The sequence below is a fragment of the Etheostoma cragini genome, chromosome 16 (genome assembly GCF_013103735.1).
Source record: "Etheostoma cragini isolate CJK2018 chromosome 16, CSU_Ecrag_1.0, whole genome shotgun sequence".
In the NCBI taxonomy this organism is placed as follows: domain Eukaryota; kingdom Metazoa; phylum Chordata; class Actinopteri; order Perciformes; family Percidae; genus Etheostoma; species Etheostoma cragini.
This window is the reverse complement of record NC_048422.1, coordinates 982147-1004750: the sequence shown is the minus strand read 5'-3', so window position 1 is coordinate 1004750 and position 22604 is coordinate 982147. Positions and strand designations below refer to the sequence as shown.

The 22604-nt window shown below is 40.4% G+C and overlaps 1 protein-coding gene across 1 annotated transcript in view; it reads left to right on the top strand.

Annotated features, from left to right (window-relative positions):
- The window catches only part of tln1 (talin 1), a 103074-nt gene that overhangs the window by 14450 nt on the left and 66020 nt on the right, over positions 1-22604 (top strand). Inside the window, exons 2-9 of the mRNA XM_034896973.1 lie at positions 4687-4758; positions 9914-10076; positions 12324-12421; positions 14800-14929; positions 16193-16345; positions 17840-17982; positions 19690-19817; positions 21142-21202. Of these exons, the coding sequence (XP_034752864.1) occupies positions 9947-10076; positions 12324-12421; positions 14800-14929; positions 16193-16345; positions 17840-17982; positions 19690-19817; positions 21142-21202 (843 nt within the window). The 5' untranslated portion in view covers positions 4687-4758; positions 9914-9946. The remainder of the gene's footprint in view (positions 1-4686; positions 4759-9913; positions 10077-12323; positions 12422-14799; positions 14930-16192; positions 16346-17839; positions 17983-19689; positions 19818-21141; positions 21203-22604) is intronic.

Sequence of the window (22604 nt, the reverse complement as noted above, 5' to 3'; positions counted from 1 at the left end):
GTCTAATTAATGAGGCTGCTGTGAACACCCCATCAGGTGGTTTTGACATCGGCCACAGCTGCGTCTAATGAACAGATGGCTCCGTTTGATTTAGGTGGGCCAAGTAGGCAGTGTACTGCTGTCAGTTATTTCCCATTGTCCCATGTTCATCACATGGAGTAGCCTAGGAGCGTAAAAATTGGATTTGTGTTTAGAGTAATTATTCTCACATGTCCAGTTCCATCTCCACAGCGCTGTGGAGTAAGGCCTGGCTACACCACCATATGTGGGAAGTGAAACAAGAAACCTAAAAATGTTTATGACTAAATCTGGACTACCCTAATGCAAGTTTACTTGTGTTGTGTATCATGGTGCAGGGTGTGGAGTGACTGTGAGTCAGTATTGTTCTGCTACAGCAGGGGGGCCGCGGGCCGCCATCACACAGGATGTGCGAGTGCGGCTGGGAACAGAGACGGTAAAGCGTATTGGTTGTGAAGAGCCGTGTATTCTGCGGCACTGTGAACTTGTGGTGAACCGTTGTTCACCACAGCTTGCTTCACTTCTGCTATACTGCTGTACTGTCGATGCTTCTATACCTTTAGTGAAAGGAGAACACCGCTGACGTCGGGACGTCCAAAGTATCTGATACAATTCAGGCCGGGGCTGCAACATTTGATTATCATTTGTTCATTTTTTTTTTTTTAATTACATTTTTGTACAACAAAAGAGTGTCTGCAAATTGCATCGTTTTTTCTAGGGCTGCACAATAAGTCATTTTTTTATTGTCATAGCAATATCAACTGGCGCAATATACACATTGCGAAAAGTTGCTATATATATAAATAAAACGTTTTTTTTGTTGAAAGAAAATATCAGAAAGCTGCATAATACAATATAATTTTCATGTTTTGGGTTGCTTTTTAAATTCAACATAATGTTTAGTTTTTTCCATAGAGGAATGTTGTTAATGATTTCCTTTCTTCTGTTTAATGTTCAAAAACCGTGTGATGTATTTTAGCAGAATACTAAAAAGCTGCAAAACTGAGCACATTTCAATATCTGTTATTTATTGCTAGTGATATTGTAATTGCAATATTTTCCTGATATCGTGCAGCCGTAGTGCACTGAAAGTTTCAGGCATTGGGTGATAGAAGAGACTGTAACAGTAACACATGCTGTAATCAACCCTGGAGAGCAGAAAGTAAAATGTGTCGCTCTGCATATAAAGATAAGACGTTGTTGTTGTTGTTGTTGGACGGGTCTTCCTTCACTTTAGACAGAAACAGAGTCTGGACTGAAGGACATGAGGAGAGAGATAGAGTATCTGACTGCTGACAGGACAGGATGGCCGTTAACAGCTGTCATTGTGCAGTGGAAGTCTGGAATGGACTGACAAAGTGAAGTAGGCTGAGAAAGGTTTTCAATCACTGGGGATGTAGCTGCTAGGAGCTCACGCCTGATGCTTAATGTAAATGCAGACTAGGGCTGCACAATGTGAGGAAAATATCTAACTGCGATAATTTGACAGATATTGCGATATGATTCGCGATATTGGAGGGAATGATCGTTCGTGTATGATTATTCTCATTAACATTGAAAGAAATGTAGTTGGATTGTAGTTTTTTTTTTGCGAGGATCTGTACCAAACAAAGATTGTTTCTGTAATCTGCGGGATAGGATTTGTAGGCCGGGACATCTCTTCAGCACCACAGTACTCAATTGATTATGGTTTGACACATATTTTTCCTTTTAACAAATATTGCGCTCATCTGCAATTAGGATATTACACTAGTCCATACTGCGATTAATTATGCAGACCTTTGTTGCAGAGTCTTAAAGGACTGTTCTTTTTATCCATGCATTGTACTCACCGAGGTTAGTTCAGATCACGTATTTGGTCAAGAAATGCAAGAGCTCATCCACGTCCAGATCTAAATGGGTTTAAGGCCTGCACAATGTGAGGAACTTCTGCAATGTGCAACAACATTGTTCAATATTGGCATGATAATATGACTTGCATTAAGTAAACAAATATTGAAGTGTGCAGATTAGCAACACATTTCCTATGTGAGCCTTTTCTTTAAATTCTGAACTGGGTTGTAATTGAATATTTTGTTGACTTTGCGGTGGGTGGGGGTGGGTGGGGGTGGGTGGGTGTGGGTCTCAGCCTGACACAAAGCAGGAGGGAGGTTGCAGCACCATGTTGCATACAAATCTGGTTGGGAGCCCATCTGTGAAGTGAACATCCAAATAATGTGTCACATTATTTGGATGTTCATGTCATCCAAACTTGTCCCTAATATACAGTATATATAAAATAAAACTCTGAGTTGGAGTGACTAGACCTCCAGGTCATGACCCCCCAGCATTCACACATAGACACAGATGGTGTTAAAAAAGCCTCACACACACGTGAATGTTGGCTGATATCTTGTTGTAAGATTTTTTTAAAAACCTTTAAACATCAGAATGTGATTACTTGTCAGAGGAGCTGTGCTGTGCAAAGGATTTGCCTTGATGTATTTAGTGATACAATAAACATTTAAAAAAAGGATTAAACAAAAACCTAAAGAAGAAGCAGACATAGAAATAAGTCTTAAGTTTAGTGAATTTTAGAACTAGCTATTGTCTCAACTCAGTTCAAGGAGTTATTACGGTTTTGTTTTGCTTAGATAATTAGAACGGTTTGAGGTACCAAACTTAAAAAATGAAGTTAATTTACAATTGTCTATTTGTATCACCAATTCTCGTTAGACCAGACATCCAAGTGTATTTATTTTTCACTAAATATCAACAAATAGCAGTTTCAGGCCCGTGCAACATGCTAAACAACTTGATATGAGGGGTTGAGTGAATGATGCGTCGCACATTCAGTCAACACAGGCATTGCATCCCTTTGCATCTAACGTCATTTCCACTGATTTAATTGTTCTTGGATACACAGAGTTTGTTGCTAGTGCGCGTGAGATGCAGGTCTGATCAATTTATCAAACTAACGAGTTGGCCCCACTAGTCCAGCATGCCCTCACTGTCATTCACGTTAGCCTGGATTGATTAATATATAATTACCATGGTGTCGTGCTAGTCAACCAGTGTATTTCTACTTCATTTCCATCCAAAACCACTTAAGAAGAGTATCGTTCGTAACAGCGCTTTGGTGTTTGTAAAGCATTCAAGTTTAGCAACGAATTATCCACATTGGGAAAAGATCCTTTTCATTTTTTCTTCTTCTGTGCATTCTCCCACAAAATCCCTGTGGTAGTCGAGAATGATTTATTATTTCCAAATAGAGCTATTCATGTCATCTTTATAAATCTTTACTTTTTCTTTTTTCATAGCGCAATATACAGGATATATCGCAAGGAAAAAATATTGCAGTGTCAGATTTTTTCCAATATTGTGCAGGCCTATTATTAGCTAAATCCTTGTCTCATACACTAGTTCATGCTTTTCCTTGTAACTCGGGTTCAGTATTGTTTTCTAGTGTTTGTTTTTTTGCCAAACGGCTTGTGATTGGCTGCTGTTGACTTTAGTGTACACTTCCTCATTTCTCCATAATTACTGTTGTGAACCAGCACTTCCTCTTTCAGGCAGGGTGGGGTGAGAAGTATTCACAGTATTTGCAGTATTTGGCATATTTGGATGTGTCCAGGCTTTATCTCAGTCCGTATTGATACGTATCAAACTGGAAGAGTGGAGCAGTGAAGAAGTCTTGGATTTTTGGTCCTAAATGTGTTTTTTTAAATATTAATATGGAAGATAACCAATGTAACATAACAGATCTGAAAGAGCTTAGATGCATAAGTCCCCTGTTATCTTTCTTTAAGCCAAACAAACGGTCCTTACATTCACTGCAGACAGGATACACTGCTCCCTGCTGAATCATAGCTGGGAGTAAACAGATGAAATGCCCTTTTATGGCATTGGAGAGCTTTTTCAAACAGGAAATGACATCAGCACATCTGAGTGGGATCTCACAAGTACCCTGTCATACCAAAGTAGAGGAAGATCCAAGTTTGTGAAGACGTTGTTTCATCAGTGACTGATGAGAGTCACTAAACAAACTGACCATGAGAGAAGCTCCTAGCACTGCTGTGTATCAGCATGGTGGGCTGAATGTTGCAGCCTGAGGCTTGATGTGCTTCGTTCAAACATGTTGCTGCAGAGAAGTCCAGAGTCAGCCAGTAAAATATTTGCGAGAACTTATGGGTATGGATTTTGCAATACCTGTCATTACCAGACATGTTAAAGCAACGGTCTATGGTTCCATACAGGTTATGTTATCCACAAGGCCACCGGCCTTAAAGGTGGAGGCTGGGTTCACACAGGAGGCCAATGCTGCAGCCGGCTCGCATTCTGCAACTATAGCTTTGGTTGCTTCTTTTTTTTTTTTTTTGGGAGGATGAAAGACTTTTTCTGATCTTTATTTATTGAATTTCTCAACATATAATAAATAATGAATGGCATTACAAGCTTCAATGCAAAGGCATGTCTGCAATTCCATTCAAATCCAAAAAATGTCTCTCTCATTCACATAGGTAGTCAGACCATATGCTATGACTGTGTAAATCTAACTCTTGCGGAAAGTTCTGGCAAATGAAGTTCGAATGGTTGAATTTGTAAGAAATTGCTGGAAGGTCTGACTATTGTGTTGGGATCGGTCCTTAAATCAAAATGATGGTAACCTGGTATTTTTCCTTTTTTCAGCCAGAGAGGAAACCCATAGGTCATCGTCTGACTGGGCAGGAGGGCTGTCACTCAAACACCGCTTTACATCAGGTACTAACTTCACTCACCTTCTCTCCTCGTTGAACACACTGAAGTGGATATCAGTGAATTAAAGGTCAGCAAGTGATCTGATATGATTCCAATCCTTGCACTTAGCAATATCTTTTGATTTTGCTCACTAAATTACACATTTGAATCAACAGCGAGTCACATAAACAAAGAGACACATTTCACAGGATTTGTAAAAAATAAAGAAAAGTCTGCCATGTCTTTCAATAGTTTAACAAAAGAATCTTTGGTCGTTGATATTTAGAACAAATCTTACCCCTCCATGTGGCTCAGCAAGTTCACCTTTAACATTGTGGATCTTTTTTGCAGAGTGGGACGCACTCTGTACAGTGGGCAATTCTCTGATTTTTTTATTTTTTTTAATTTGGAGTGACGCAGGGACAACCAATAATTAGTCGGGGGGCCAGGGGGTGACATTTGATCAAAATACAGCGAAGAACATCTGCTTGGAAAGATAGGAATTATTGGATATGATAGAACAACACAATGCTTTTTTGTTAAATAAAACATCACAATCATTAATTTCACTTGTTTTCATTTTAAACAATATCCAAATAGAATAAGAATGTATACTTTATTAATCCCGCAAATGGAAATTACAATGTTTTCACTCTGTTGTTATTACACACATTACACACAGGCCTGAACTACACACACACGCTCAGTACCTATACATGATAGATGTCTGAGTGTGTGGGGGGGCCATGGAAAGGCACCCCGAGCAGTTGGGGGTTTGGTGCCTTGTTCAAGAGCAACTTGGCAGTGGCCAGGAGGTGAACTGGCACCTCTCCAGCTACCAGTCCACCACCATACTGTGGTCCGTATATGGACTTGAACCACAACTCTCCGGTTCCCAACCCAGCTCCCTACAGTATGAGCTACTGCACCCCCCCCCCCCTACACATTTTCTATAGACTCAGTCTACCACAAAAAAGAATTCAGTGCTGGTTACATGGTATCAGCATTGTAGATAGACATGGAAACATTCTTTGGTCATGTGACCGGGGCTGGGAAGATGGGCAGAACAGTCCTCCCGTCCAGTGGAAATCACAATTGTCAGATTGACAGCACTCTAGTCCAGTGGATTTGGGGGGCGGGCTGGCTATGCCCTACTTTCAGCCCCACCCCTAACTCCATATTTGCCGAGAAGAATGCACTTTTCCTGCATATGAAAGTCCACTGCTAGAAAAGGCAGGAGGAATGGAGAGTGATATGGTGTCAGCAGGATGCAAGGCGAAGGGTGTCAGCGTGTCTGTGTTGTGATATTTAATCTCTCGGAGTTCTGATGCCAACACATGCCGGGCTGTGTGCTCACTTTCCGCTGTCACTCTGCAGCTAAGCTGTCATCTCCAAACAGCTTTATAAAGACAGCCTCTCCTAGGATTGGGCACTGACAAACGGTTTCAACTTGGAACCATCAATGGAATCGTTTTTTAGTTAGAATAGTTTAGAAAATGTGGCTTTAAATCAGATCATGTGTCCCAAATTTAACACCCCCAAGTTTTGTTTTTTCCGTAAAGGCCGGGCACTCGTGTTGCAGCCATGAGGCCCAATAAGCGGCGCTCTAGTGTGACTTAATTTTACGTTGAAAAAGCCCAGTAAAACTTTAACTCACCATTGAATTAAAAATAGAATTTCCTCTCATCTGTGAAAGAAGCCTGTCACTCAGAAGAAGAAGAATCAGAATCTATAAGAACCAGAATGCGAATTGAAATCTGAATTGTTGAAATTAAATCAATGCCCAACCCTACCCGCTCCTTCTAAAAGTGTCCTTATGATAACCAACCTCTCAGTCTCTCCAGGAACTAGCAGAGTTTTTGTAATTATTGCAGCCCAACTCAAGTCTCAATATGCACCTATTTTTCTAAGAAGTAGAAGTAAAAGTTGCCAGCTCTTTTTTGTCTTACACCCGCTCATTGTTGTGGTTTTCGCAGCCCACAGCACTGTTTACTGTTAGTCTCGACACTCTTATCATCCTCATTTCCAGCTGCAGCTGTTTAGACGGAACAAGCTCTGATAAACTACTGTACACTACCTGCCCAACACCCACCAACAGACTGCGTTAGACTAGCTGCTGAACAAAGTGGAGCGTTTGGCAGGGAACTGGTCAGCATAGAGTTGGTGGAGACAGTAGAAGAAAGGTTTCTCTCTCAGGTCTTCTCAGTGGCTGGTTCAGGTTCATTTGGTTCAGGTTAGAGGGAAGAAGGAGAGATTGCTGCGGTGTTTCCCCTCCTGCTGTGCTGCTTCATGGCGGTTCACTAGAAGCTGTAGTATTTCCCTTTGACCAGAATGAGTCTCTGACCAGAGGTTCATACTCAGTCACAGGAAGCAACAGAATAAACAAAAGCTGAGAAGACATTTAACTCACACGTCTCTCTGAGTATATTTGCAATCACTCAATACTGTCTACTCCAACTAATCAAAAGGTGTGAATCTCTGCTGCCAACCCGGGAAAAAGGTCTCACTCAGTGATCATAGTGAAATGCTTCCTTCGATAGATAGATAGATAGATAGATAGATAGATAGATAGATAATCTGTACAATGCATGACTATTTTATATTAATGAACAAACATTGTACAAATCTTCGATTACAAGTAAAGCTCCTGCAGTTTAAATCTTACAACAAAGGATACACTTGCTCATCATGCAAAATGCATGCAGGTCCTGTCTGTCTTATAAATTATAAATTATTATTATAAATTAACTGTATGTAATATTTCACCACTATCGCTGTGAGTTGTATTGAAAAGTTGCAGCTGGTTGAGCTAATTTTTTCTACTTACAGTCGGATTGTTTAACCTACAACAATGTAATATATTTGCAATATGCAAATGCAATTTGGGACTTTCAACCACTGGGAATAGTTTTGAGCGCATTGTTCAGCTCAGAGCAGCAGAGGAAATGGGATCACCCCTCTCTTTTTCTAGTTTGGTCATTTTGAGACCACAATCAGTTCGTAACATGTCATAGCCTGCTCTGTAGTTAGACGAGGCTGTGACCAACACCAGGTTCAAATTGAGGACTCCTATCTAGCTGAAGCGTGTTAGGTTTTGCCCAGAATAAATTACATATGTAGTCTTTTTTTTTTTTTAGGGGCCAGCCAGTTTCATGCATTAACCACCATGTGCAGTGCATAGACAGTACACCGCATTGAAGAACTCTGTTTCCTGTCTGAGCTGGGTTTCTCACAGTCCTCTGGTTTCTGGTAAATATAACTGGTGTTCCTTATTTTAAACCCAGCTTCACACTGTACTGAGAAAAGTAAGAAAATAATGAGGAAAATCCCCTCAGTTTTACATCCAGTTCAGTCCTTATGCATTTTTTATTGGTCATGGTCCGACAGGGAAAATCATTCACTGCATTCGTTAAATTAAACTCAGGTCAGGCAGTCTAGGATTTATGGTGCCGTTGACCCTCCCTGTGACAGATGTGGACAGGCACCTGCTACCTGAGGTGACAGACTCAGTCCCCCAGGTAATGCGCCGAGCTTTGAAGCCAATTAAACATAGCAGAAAAACGCTGGAATTACAACTTCTGTCTCCGATGTGACGCCGTAGGGCCCAAAAACCCTTTTCATAGACTAACATGGTGGTCGGTAAATTAGTGTATTTTTTTTTTTTTTTTTTGGAGCATCACAATCCACAAAATGATTCATTATGACAAAGGTTGGAAAGTATAGAAGAGCCGGCTGGTTAAATCATTTAATCCCCAATTAACTAAACCAGAAGGAGCCGACCAGGCCAGCAAAGCTATCTAGTGCGTTATGAACTATAGTCCATAGTGTTGAATCAGCGCCGGTCATAAGGGAGACCAGACGTACAGAAAAAGTTTGGACAGTCACAAAATCCTGAATCCCAAATCCTGCCCTAATTGTCCCAAAAATTCGAGCAAAGTCTCAAGAGCAGACTCTCGAGTAGTTACAGTCCGATTAACTACATCAGTCTGAGAACATTAAAAACAGTTAATTGAGTTGTCCTGCAGCCAGCTCCCATTGGCTGCAACAGTATGTAGGCCCTACTTAGGCGGCAAGGCGCACATTTTGATAATACGCATTGCTATTTTTCAATCATTCATTGTTGAAATGAAGGCTTTGACTGGTGTCCCGGGACCTGATGAACACGTAGCTAAAAAGCAAAAACGTCTCTGCAGGTACCACGGGGACTGGGGAGGGGAATACCCCTGGTTTACTACAGGTTTACTACAGTTTTACATGATGCAAACAAAGCGTTTTGCAATGTATGTAGGAAGGAGTTTGGTATGTCACACGGGGGTGGGGGGGGTCAGGGTGAATGCAACTACATATATCAGCACAACTGTACAGACCAACACTTTGTTTTATTTGTTTCATAATGACATTTGAGTTTATGATTTTAATGATTTTTTATTAGTATTTTCAGGTTTACATGACTGTTGAATTTCTGAATTAAAAATACTAAATAATTCTGAGGTGGAGTTTGTTACCTATCCCGTAAGCATTGAACATACCACAGTTTTCTGCATGTGTTGTCGTCTGTCAGCGCATATTAGAGGGCAAAACTGGGGCTGCGGTTGAGTCTTGCCTCTTACATCCCAGTTAGGGAGAGCTAGAGAATGTTGCTGAATTTGACTTCACTTTAAAATCCAAGCAAACACATACAATCTGATATATATGTTTAATATGATAAAATCAACTAAGACCTGTGCGTTGACCTGAACAGTGTCTTTGAAGAACTTGGGTTGGGTCAGAACTGTTGATGTTGACACAGCGTAGGGCTGCTTAATAATGGAAACGCTCATGATCACTATTATTATTTCTGTCAATACTGAAATCACGATTATTTAACACTATTGCTCATTGGCTTTTACAAAGCTTTTGCATTTATTGAAGTTAAATCAACAGTGAAAGCACATTGAACCTTTCCCTTTCTACTCTTCCCATTTCTTTTTTCTTTTTCATGGAGAACAAAAGTCAAAATCAGAGTTTACTAAAAGGCAACGTGCAAAATAATCGTTTTTTGTTTTTGTGATCGCTGAAATCGTTTTTGCAATTAAAAATCGGATTAATTGCACAGCCCTAACGCTGCGTATGGGACAATGGGCTACATTTGAATACGATTGATTTGTCTTGACTAACTCCTCTACTGGCCGTCCTGCAGGTGTGAGTTGGGTGGAGGTGCAGAGCAGCAATCATGGTGGCCCTGTCCCTAAAGATCGGTGTGGGGAACGTGGTGAAGACCATGCAGTTTGAGCCCTCCACCATGGTGTACGACGCCGGCCGCATCATCAGGGAGAGAGTTCCTGAGGCACAGCTCGGACAGCGTGAGTTCTCTCTCTCTCTCTCTCTCTCTTTATTTCATGTTGCTTTATTGGCATGACAAAAAATCCATCTGTGTTGCCAAAGCATAGGAACAAACACAAACAACAACGATGAGTAAATCCATCTGATATATACAAGTTAACAGGATACTTATGATATAATTGTAGATATTAAACAAACTATGTGCATTTCCCTCTAAGGGTACTTTGAAACAATTAAAAAAATAGAAAAGTAAAAATGATAATATATAAAATACTCTGTTAATCCTTGTATTGTGGCAGGAGAAGACATGTTAAGCTGCTAGCCCTTGTTGTGCTTTTTTATTCTCCTAAAAAACAAGGAAGCTGTTTGTCGTCAGTGGAGGTAGTGAAGCCTGGTGTTGGTTCTGTATATTCATAAGTCTTCATATTTGGGACATGTTCGTAGGAAATGTTGTTCTGTTTCAATATCCTGGTGGCAAGGTGTACGGACACGTTCCTCTCTTGGTCTCCACAGTTTTAAATTGCGACTTCTTTCAATTTCCAGCTCATGGTGACTGACTCTGTGTTTTGTTGAAATTTTTTTAGTTCTTCTGTATTTTTCGTTTTGAGATATTCAGCCAATATGAAATCTCTTTTCAGGGATTGATAACAGAGGAGCTTGTGTCCTATTTTATTTTAAATTTCGCCAGTGTTCATTATTCTTGTTTTTTGAATTTAGTTTCAAATCCTTTGATTGAAGACTGAGGATTGTGCCTGTGGCGGCTCTGATGCTCACTGTACCTGTCTCTCTCTCTACCTGTCTGTCTGCTACTGACTGTGTTTAGCACCATGTGCCTCTGAGCCAGCTCAATCGATATGGATTTTTTTTGTTGTATATGGCAAATACAATTAGAACTTTTACAGGCCCTGAGCACCCACCCAGGTGTTTCCAGTTAACCTGGCTGATTAGCCCTATATCCAGGACTTGCCAGTATTTAGTTTTTAGACTTGATTGATTGATGGATTGATCAATTGATTAACATCTTCCTGAGTCTCTTGTAAGCTTTGTTGCTCCTGTGTCAAATGACTTTTTGGTAGAAAATATATAAGTCCCATCCAAGCTCCGGCCCACTTTCAACCTGAGCCGAGTCCAATCAGCCAGATTAACTGTAATTACTTGTGTGGGTGTTCAGAGGCTTTAACGACCCCCTCCCACACACCATCCCACAACAAACTTTCTCTCTCAATCTCTGTTGTACTATAACAGCTAAAAAACTAAAGGCTAATTATATGACAGTATCACAGCTACAGAGTGAAACCGAAAACAATGGCACCTCCAGCAAAGCCATGATACGTGCACATATACAATAACAAACAAGATTTGCACCTTTGCTGTCACCCTCCAAGCCCTTTTCTTGATCCAAGCACCATTTGTAAGTGCCTCCATTTTCCTCCAGATGAGAGCTACAGTCCTTTTTGCCTGAAGTATAGCATAAATAAGCACATTTACAGTAAACGTGCATAAGAGCATTTCAAATAGTACATATTGATTCTTTTCACATTTAAATAAATTTTAGGAATAACGACGACACAAGCGACAACCAAGACTTCATTGGTCAAAAAAGTGTCTAACATACTAACACGCAATCATTTCCTAAAGACAGTGAACATGTGGAAGTTAAAGTGAAACATCGGAGTGTAGAACTAGTACAAAGCAACCCTAGGGCCATGGATTGGAATGTCTAAAAGCAGATGAATTGTGGCCTTGCTACCTTTGTCTCTGAGATTACAGGCTCTACAGAGGAGCTGCACATATAATTGTCACTGTAAACTGAGAATAGCCCTTTGCTTCACAGATACCTCAGCTGGCATGCAGAGTTATGTCTTATTACATAAGCTCTTTCAACCGCAGCTCTCTCCCTTGTTCAATGTGGAAGTTTACATTTAAAAAGAAGACAACAAAGAGTTAAAGCAAGTTTCGCTGACTTGCCTAATTCAACATCTTTATTTAACCCTCCAGCAAATGAAATTGTCCACTTCTGCTAACTTAAGGTCAAGAGACAAGTGGTCACATTTTGAAATGTGTAACCTGATATGTTTGGAGCAGATGTATGTGTTTGAACAGGCGTACATAGACCACCACTGGCCTAGTTTTATATTTTTAAAGTTACATCCAACACAGGTACTTGAGACAATAATAGCTCAAAAGTCATTGAATATCCACATGTGCATGTATGCCAAGAAACACACTGCCAGTGACTCACTCAGTATTTCTGATTCCTTCTGCAGCCAACGACTATGGGCTGTTTCTGTCTGATGAAGACCCAAAGAAAGGCATCTGGCTGGAGGCAGGAAAGGCCCTGGACTACTACATGTTGAGGAATGGAGTGAGTCACACACACTTAACAAATATGTAACTGCTAACACACAAACAGCCTCCCAAAAGGACATGTACAAACCACTTGTTTCCAAATGTGTTTTTTATTGAGCATGTTAATATGTACACAGTAATTTTGAACATTCACACACATGTGAACCAGGATACAATGCTCTATTTTGTTTTCTACAACATATGAATAAAGAACAAAAGTGACAACTGTAAGTACAATATCTTAACAATAACTAAATAATAAAAAATAAAATGTAGCAAATACACTCATCCTGCCCTTCACCCACCACCCTTTCCTTCAGTCAGTTCTAATTAAGTGTTGCTAAAGGGCGAGTGCTTCTAGGCTACAGATTGACAGACTGATAAAATAGTTTATGAAGCAATTAATGGCTACATGAACTTAACATCCGCCTCGTTACCCATCCAACAACTACCCCCCCCCCCCCCCCCCCCCCCCCCCCCCCCCCCCCCCCCCCCCCCCCCCCCCCCCCAGGACGACAACCTGTTCAAAATGATGCAAATTACAATGGTTACACTAAAAGAATGAATAATAATTCAACTTTTAGTTGTTGAGTTAATTGCCAACTATTTTATCAGTTTGAGTAATTTGTAATCAAAATATCTGATGTCATCTTGTTAAAGCTGCTAGGTAGGCGGGATTGTGACTCTCTCCCACCTTTCTGCCTGAGCAGTGATTGACATGCAGTGAGACCTCAGAACAGGGAGCGGTGGATTTTTGCTAATTGCACTACAGGCTGTAGGTGGAGCCAAAGGAGCCAGTTTCTTTTTTTTAAATGACCCTCTTCATGCACTTGTATTTGAATATGGAGTCAGTTTATAAGTCTTACTTACTGCATTTTTAAATGTGAATATCTTGTAGTTTCTTCTCTCCTCTGTGACAGTAAACTAAATATCTCTGCTTTGTGGACAAAACAAGACATTTGACAACGTCATCTTGGGCTTTGGGAAAGCTCTGATCCACTTTTTTCACCATTTTACATTCATCCTGAAAATATGCAAACAATATTCACATTTAAAAGCTGCAATCAGAAAATGTTGACTTTTTTCATAAAAATTACTCAACGTAATCAAAATGGTTTTAATTTAAAAATTAATAAAAGATTTAATAATTGACAACCAAATGGTAAATGAATATATATTTGTAGCTCTGGGTAAAAGTATTTCAAATCAAGTCAACTTTATAATATGTGCCAGACAAACATATATAGATACATTTCTCTCTGACCCACGGTGCAATAAGGACACGTGCAACATGTATAATATAAAAGATAAATATTTTAGAATCAGAAAGGGCTTCGTTGCCAAGTTCGTTTTTATACATACAAGGAATTTGTCATGGTGATGTTTGTGCATGTCACACATTATCTAAATATAAGAAGGATAAATAGAATATAAACAATACAAGTATAGACATATACATAATACACAGTCTGTATTAATAAAGACAAAAATACATGTAAAAGAAATAATAAAAATAAGTGGTAAAAAGGTAGAGTTGGAGTGTGGAGAGAGTTAGGGTGGTTTCCGGGCCTTCTAGATGAGGCTCGGGGCATGACATTTTGATCCTGATGGACCTCAGCCCCCTGCTAGAGGGGGGGTCTCAAAGAGTTAGTGGGAGGGGTCGGTCCCAAGCTTTCCAGCACGCTTCAGAATCCTGGTGGCATACCGGTCCTGGAGCGGCGGCAGATTGCAGCCAATCACCTTCTCTGCAGACCACATGACACGCTGCAGTCTGCCCTTGTCCTTGGCAGTAGCAGCAGCGTACCAGATGGGGATGGAGGAGATATATAGTATTGTATAGGATATGTGCAAATAACGTTTTTTTTTTTTTTTTTTTTTTTATAAAAAAAAATATGTACAAATTGGATAAAGAAAGATAAGTAATAAACACAATACAGTAATACATTCTAAATGGTGCAAATGTGTGCAAAATCAAACAGTACAGAAAATTAAAGGTGAAGATATTTGAAATGTGCAATGTAAAGGAAGAGTTTGTATTCATTGGTTTTAGGCATTTTAAAGCAAGTATTAAGTTTGCAGCAGAGGGACTTTGCTCCAGAAACAGCTATGGTTCTGAAATGCCTATTCTCACCAAAAAGTAAAACACATTTCCACCAAAATTCCAACAACTGTCTTTGCGGTTACCTCCTACCTTTTCCTAAAATACCGAGGGAAATACCATACTGTCGGCGCGCTGCTTGTGCTGCTCGCTGCACTTCCAAGGAAACAGGGCACAAAACTAACAATGTCTTGTTTGAAGGAGATTTGGGCTGTGTATTATGGATAATTGAAGCCTGAAAGATCTATCAGCCATTTCGACATGGTGTAACCCAGACTTGTCTCCTCTGTCATCAGGACACTCTGGAGTACAAGAAGAAGCAGAGGCCTCTGAAGATCCGCATGCTGGACGGCACAGTGAAGACCGTCATGGTGGACGACTCCAAGATCGTCAGTGACATGCTCATGACCATCTGCGCTAGAATAGGTCAGCTCTGCCACACACCACTCACACATCCCCTTGATAATAATGCCTGCCTATTGTGGGGCTGGATCCCAATATTTGTTCGACTGGCCAGTATTCCATTGTCCATTTTGGGATTTGAATAGTTGTTTTTTTTGAAAAAAATAACTTGCTGCTGGCTAATTTATGCAGCGCTATATCCTCCGTCTTAGCCAAGAGCAGATGAATGTTGCAGTCTGATGTGTGCAGAGGTCTGTATGGTTATACTGTATCAGCCTGCTCTCATTTCCAGGCCATTTGATAAAGGCAAACAAAGAGAGGACGAGTTTTCATAATGCTAATGCTCTAGTGAGGCGCTAGCTGAGCATTCATTCTCACACACTGCGTCGGTCGCCACTCGCCAGACTGTCCGGCAAAAGGTTTTGCAGATTCAACTTCTGGAGAGAAGCAACCTTACGTCACCCTACAGTCAACAAACATGTAACCGGAGATCAGGCTCGTCGGTCAGTATCACGGCGTGAGAGTCCCGTTAATGTTACTGTAAGCGAGGGATGTCCCGATCAGTTTTTTTGACCCCCGGTCCAATTTTAATTTTTTTTTTGACTATATCGTAGACACCTGGTCGCGATCCAGTACTTGTAGATGCTCAGATATTGTTAAATTTGTTCACAAAAATAACTAAGTAAACCCGTTGGTCTGAAAGTGCCGGCATCCAGGCAGTCTGGCGGTGCGTTTGTGGTGCAGGACGTGTGTGGTTAAAGGCAGTAATCCCCACAAGCTGATGTATATGGTTGCAGTAATGTATTCACGGTAAATGTTGCTCCCCCATCAGTAAAAAAGGCCAACATTGGTTCCAATCCTAGGATCGGGACATCCCTACTGTAAACAGGAAACTGCCTCTATCACTGCAACAAAAATCGTTAAAAATGAAAAAAAAGAAAAGCTCTGAACTGCGGAGGAGTTTTTATAACAATAGGTGACTGTGTCCAGCAAAAAAAAGAAATCTTTTTCTCCGCTTCCTTCACTTGCTTTCTGGGCATTTTAATACCCCGCCGCTGGTGCTTCAAATATTCCCTTTTAAGTAGCGGTATTGGGTACAGCCGTAGCCTATTGGCTGTAGCCTAGTGCTCTGACAGCATTCTGCTCTTCTGTCCATCAATACAGAATCAAGTATTTTGTCTTCAGTGCGTGTAGATGACCTTTTTTTGACTTCACCCTCAATTTGTGCATGTACAGCAGGGTGAGATTGAAAGTAAATGTAGTACTCTGAATCTGTTTGCTTGTCAGGCATTACAAACTACGATGAGTACTCGCTGGTGCGAGACATCGGCGAAGAGAAGAAGGAGGAGACCACGGGCACGCTGAAGAGAGACAAGACTCTGCTGAGAGATGACAAGAAGATGGAGAAGCTGAAGCAGAAGCTCCACACAGATGACGAGTGTATGACAAAGACAATGCCCTCCCCCACTCACCATCTTTAGCACACACACACACATACACACACATACACATTCTCTGTAGGTTCACAGAGGTAAAATGATTAAGACGGACAGAAATATAAACACCTATCCAAGCACTAATCTATATTACTATAATCTATATTAGTTCCAGCGACAAAAGGTGTCTCATTGTCCATATATTGCCATGTGTACACACACACACACACACACAAACGTCACTTAGCACTACCTTAGCCGAGGCATCACTGAGTAAGTTTACTTCAACTTCAAACTTTATTGATTTTGTCCCCAAGGGGCAGTTTTGTGGTGCAGTAAGGCATACATGCAAAACAGTTGGACACAAAGCACAACAAAAAAGAAGATCCACATTATGAGCAACTATGAATAACAAGCACATGGAATACAACCATAAATCCAACCATTTTCTAATAGTTAAAGGCCTACATTCCATAGTTAAGCAGCCAGTTTTTCCATCAAGTGCTAGTGCAATACTAATAAAATCCAGGAATAAATACAGACTATTAATAGACCTATAAAAACCATCATCAAGTCACTAATAAAACATGCACACTAATATTTTACTCATATTGCATATTATTCCGAAAATGACACTATTCCGAATTTGATACAGGTCGTGTAAACAGAATTTTATGTTAGGATATTCCAAACAAGGCCTTTTTTCTGATTGGGACATGTGGGATAGGCCGGTATTATTTGGGTTTAAGAAGCTTTCTTTGGACATGTAGGCTACTGTATAGAGCTCATGCGGACTCTGCGTCTCAAACCGTTCTTTTTCACCGTTAACGGCCTCTTGCCTGTTGACGGCTTACAGTCAGCCCTGTGCGTTGCCATGGTTGCTGTACACAAACCAACCAGCCAGTTTGCAGGGCTGCAGTCGAGGTTCATGTCCAAAAGAAAAGGAGGAAAAATACAGCTAGCTACGTACTGTATGTCCACAGATTTGTGGAAATGCCCCATCATTGCAACGCCGACCTTGTCAAGAATAAAGTCAAAGGAACGAAAGAGGGAAGTCAATCATTGGTGGAGAACTTTAAAAAATCAGCTGGATGTAAATGGGAATATTTTTGGAATATTCATTTTCATTAGCATGTAAACAGCTAAGTTGGAATAGCGTCTTTTTTGGAATAAGGGGAAAAACGGAAATAATTAGTGCATGTAAAAGTAGTCACTGATATTACCTCCTACACTACATGATCTGCTGTGAAACCAAAGGCCAGAGCGTTGCCTTTTTCTCCAAACAGATCACATACTTATTAATGTTAGGCATGTTGGAGCCAAACTAAAATAAAAGCTGTATTGATTGGTTGCTGACAATATCAATGCACGTGTGTATAATGTCTATGCATGCAGCAGTGATCAACCATGTCAAATGTCAGTTTTCCATTAGCACATTTTAGAGAGAGTAAAGGGAGCCACTCCTCACTCATTTGATCTGGTTGGTGTTTTTCCTCAGTGAACTGGTTGGACCATGGCAGGACGTTGAGGGAACAGGGCGTGGAGGAGACGGAGATGTTGCTGCTTAGAAGGAAGTTCTTCTACTCGGACCAGAATGTGGACTCCAGAGACCCCGTCCAGCTCAACCTGCTCTACGTTCAGGTACACAAACTGCTCACACACACCTTTTAAATCTGTGTGAAGCCAATCGTGTAAGTCAGGAAAATATATACATTTTTTTTCCTGCTGAAATGAAAAATGGTTGTCAATTATTCAGTCAAGTTCAAGTTTAAAAGGTTAAGGGGGGGTATGAGCTCCGCCTGTAGGGACTTGACTTGGGAATCAGAGGGTTGCTGATCAAGTCCCCGTAAAGACTATGTACTGGTAGCTGGAGGGCAGCACCAAACCCCCAACCGTCCACTCAGACAATAACTAATAACACAGTGTAAATAGGGCTGTGTAATAATATCGCAATGTTGTATCGATATCGTGGTATGACACTAGATATTTTCTTAGATTTTGGATATATTGTACTTGATTTTACAGTCTGCATTACAGTAAAGTGATGTCATTTCCTGATCTTACCAGACTGTTCTAGGCTTTTATTTATTGTTTTATTTATTATTTACCTTTACCCACTAAGTCATTAAATATTTCTGGAGAATAGTTATAAAAAATCTCATTTTAAAATAACATTTTGTCAAGGCACCAATAGTCAACCATACGATATCAACAATATTGACATCCAGGTATTTGGTCAAGAATATCAAGATATTTGATTTTCTCTATTTTCCCCTGCCCTTAGTGTAAACATTTAATTTCCCCTTGCGAGATCAATAAAAGAGGTATTCTTTTTAAAGAAGGTATATATTTATTCACAAACGGATGAAATATCTACTACTAAACTGGACCGATCAGAGCAGAGCTGGACAACACTGTCTGGTTCTCCCACCTTGGAGACAAAGCAATCCTTCACAGAAAGGACAGAACCCAATACAAACCTCAAGATAAATATTAGACAGGACACATTAAATCCAACACGTCAAAACTACAATCAAATGTGTAGCGTAAATCTCATCAATCATGATCATCAAAGGGATTTATGCTGTAAATGAGCCAGTTATGCTCTGATTGATCCAGGTTGAGAGGAGATCCTCAATCATACAGATCACTGTGTGTTTTGAGTTAAAGTAAAAAATAAATAAAGGGCTCATATTATGGTCATTTTCAGGTTTGTAATTGTATTTAGAGATTGTACCAGACTAGGTTTATGTGGTCTCGTTTTCCAAAACACCATATTTGTGGTTGTACTACACATAGCTGCAGCTACTCTTTCCCCCGGTGTGTTTAGCTCTCTGTTTTCATCTTTGTTGGAGTCACACATGCGCTGGACTACTAGCCAGTCAGAAGCAGAGTATGGGGGCGTGCTATGCTAACAGCTAGGCGAGCAGTATAACATGTCTTACAAGGTGACGCATGTTTGTCACAGAAGTAAGTCGGGACTACAGCAGAGCGTAGTGTTTTCGGTTGGTGATGGTAAGTCCCCTTGGGGGGAGGGACTTTGGATTTTTTCAAATTGTAAACCTATACCGTGAACAAAAATATACATATAACACAAGACAGGTAAGGGGAAAAGCTAAAAAGCATAATATGAGCCCTTTTAAAGGGAAAACAATTTCCTCATTGCACAGCATTACGACTTTTTACATCACTAGAGTGCCTGCTTTTGTTTGTGTGCTTGTTTATTACACAGATAGAGTCAGTATGATTTAATTGCAACATTTGTGCTTAACCTTTTGAATAAATGTTACCTCTGTGTGTGTGTGTGTGTGTGTGTGTGTGTGTGTGTGTGTGTGTCTGTGTGTACAGGCCCGTGATGACATTCTGAATGGATCGCATCCCGTCTCCTTTGATAAGGCCTGCGAGTTTGCTGGATACCAGTGTCAGATTCAATTTGGCGACCACAACGAGTCCAAACACAAGCCTGGTTTCTTAGAGTGAGTCCAAATCAGACACTTTATTATTCTCAGTGGGCGATCCATTTGCAGCTTCTCAGTCCATACAGTCAGCTCCAGGGAACACTCCACATACAATAGTTAAAGGTGCCGTGGGAAACATGTTGAAAAGATAAGTGGACAGGTTAGAAAACCTAAAAGCAATACATAAGCGGCAATAAATAAAGGCAATAAACAATCAGTATAAACAACAACACGCCTATGTCTCTGTGATAGCCATCATTTCTAAGCATTAGGCTCATTTCAGATGAGCCAGGTCTGTGCAGAATCGCTCACTGGCGATCGCCGCCCAATGCATACCAGTTAGTTGGGGTGTGCAAAAAAAATTGATTAACATTTGTGTCACGATTTAAGCTCTTCAGATTAAAAATTGATTCATAGAGTGCCAAAAATGGATTCCTTTTTTTTTTTTTTTAAATGGCGTGTATACTATCACATGGGAAAAGTAATACTGTGAATTGTTTTTTTAATTGAGAATCGTTTTTTAATCAATGAGATTGAGAATCTTGAGCCTAAAAATCAATTTCAAATATCTTTTTCTGATTTGTACACCCCTACACCCCCTACCGGTTAGAACTGTGTCTGAATTGATCCCGACTCACTCTGATGTCATGCACACGTGGGGAAAGATGATCTCACGACATCAAGGCGGCTGCAGGTTTGAGACTCAGGCAGAGCAGTTGCATTTCACTGACTGCAAGGCCCAGGCGGGCCCAGGGCATGCTGGGAAACGCCGACCTCTCAGCTGATCTAACAGCTGATTGGTTCAGAATCAACTCAACATGATGATGTTTTATATAAACTTTTTATTGTTCTTGAATCTGAGGGATTGTAACTGCTATTTGTCTGATTTAAAGGCTTATTCTGTACAGAACACATGTGTGGTTTATGGTGATGTTTGGAAGTCAAAGACTAAATCTGATCAGATTACAGATTATCTACAGTGTGGTGTTAATTATAATCAGCAACAGATTGCATGTAGAGCATTTTGACAGCAACTCTTAATTTAATAAGCAACTTAAATTAAACATTTAATTTTATCGGGATGTGAGTGTTTCTGTGACTTCCTGTTCAGCCTGAAGGCTGCTGGAATCAGCTGGAAACTGTCCGACATGACAGCAGATTTTTGTCACCGCCACCGGCTGCTACGGCGCGCTCTTGTCCACTTCCAGGCGGGGCACAGTTCATCTCAAAGTGTTTGTGTTGAGCAGCCTTATAGCAGAAGGAATAAAAGACATCCATTTGGCCTTTCTGTTTTGAGTAGGCTTATGAAAAGGTTCTGAGCTCTTTTCTCTTTCCTCCTCAGTTTAAAGGAGTTCCTTCCCAAAGAGTACATCAAGAACAAAGGAGAGAAAAGGATCTTCCAGGTAAGTCTGTGGTCTTCGTGGAGCTCCAGGAGCCCCACAACCACTCTATCTGTTTTAGTCCAGACTAACACACATTTGAAACCAATGCAATATGAGGTTGCAGACAGTCTGGTTCCCGGGTTACAAGACTATATGTAGGTGTCATAATGTTTGTTTCGTTTTATCGCTGTAGATATCACACTATAATCATAATTTTTCTCATTTTCAATGAAAATTATTATGATACAAAAATAATCAATCCCTCCAATATCGTGAATCCAATCGCAGATTTTGACATTCTGTCAAAAATAATCACAATTAGATATTTTCCTCATATTGTGCAGCCCTAATATCAAGTAAATCTGCAGTAGCTGGAGTCTGCGGTTTGAACACAAATACAGTAAAGGCTGCAGCTCCTCCAGACCGACAGGAGTTTACCCCGTCAGCTGAGGGAAGTGACGGAGGTTGACGAGAGCCCCCTCTCCCCCTGTGCTGTCTGACCATGGTGGGGAAGGCAAGCAGAAAAGCAAACACACAAAATATTCTGAGTTAATTTTATAACCCTGGTAGTTTTATAGTCATAGGCACAGTAAGGAAACATGTTTCCCTGGACAATGAAACTCTAACTTTTCTGTACACACAATGCAAACATGCATTTTCATTGTCAAATATACAATATATATTACAAATATACAAAATACAACAATTTTAAAAGGCAGCATGGGAAAAATAAAGCAACAATAAATATAGCCGCATGTGGCAAATCGTGGGTTCAAACCTTTTTTTTTCAATAGCAACTTGAAAGTAATTCCTCACATGTGGTCCAACGTTACTATAAAACATATTTGGCAACCTTTGTAACAATAAGACAAACCGTGCAATTTGTTTAAAATGCTTACAAGGGATTTGTCAGAAATATTTTTTTTCACGGCAATTTGAGAAAAGCTGATGACTAACACAAAACAATTGCTTATAAAGCCGCCAGCTGCGATTCCAAGCTCAATCCAATTTGAATGAGACTTGCATTGTATGCTTGAGGTCATTATGTAGACATTACCTGGAAGGTTTGTGTAGATTGGACAAACATTTAGTGATTTCTAGCCTGATTTGTTAAATTACCTGCAGTTTGTTTGCATTTATGACGCCCCCTGGTGTTCAATTTGAATGAAATTTTCACCGCTCGGTTCTGGTACTCATGAGGACATATTCTGAGAGATTTGTGATGATTGGAGTTTAAATAAGGGATTTATAGTAAACTTTGTGTAATGCCACCCACCTATCTTGCGCTGTTTGCGGCCCCTAGTGGCGCATGTATATAAAACTGTCTGGGTATATCTGGGGCACTTACACTCACTGGCCACTTTATTAGGTACCCCATGCTAGTAACGGGTTGGACCCCCTTTTGCCTTCAGAACTGCCTCAA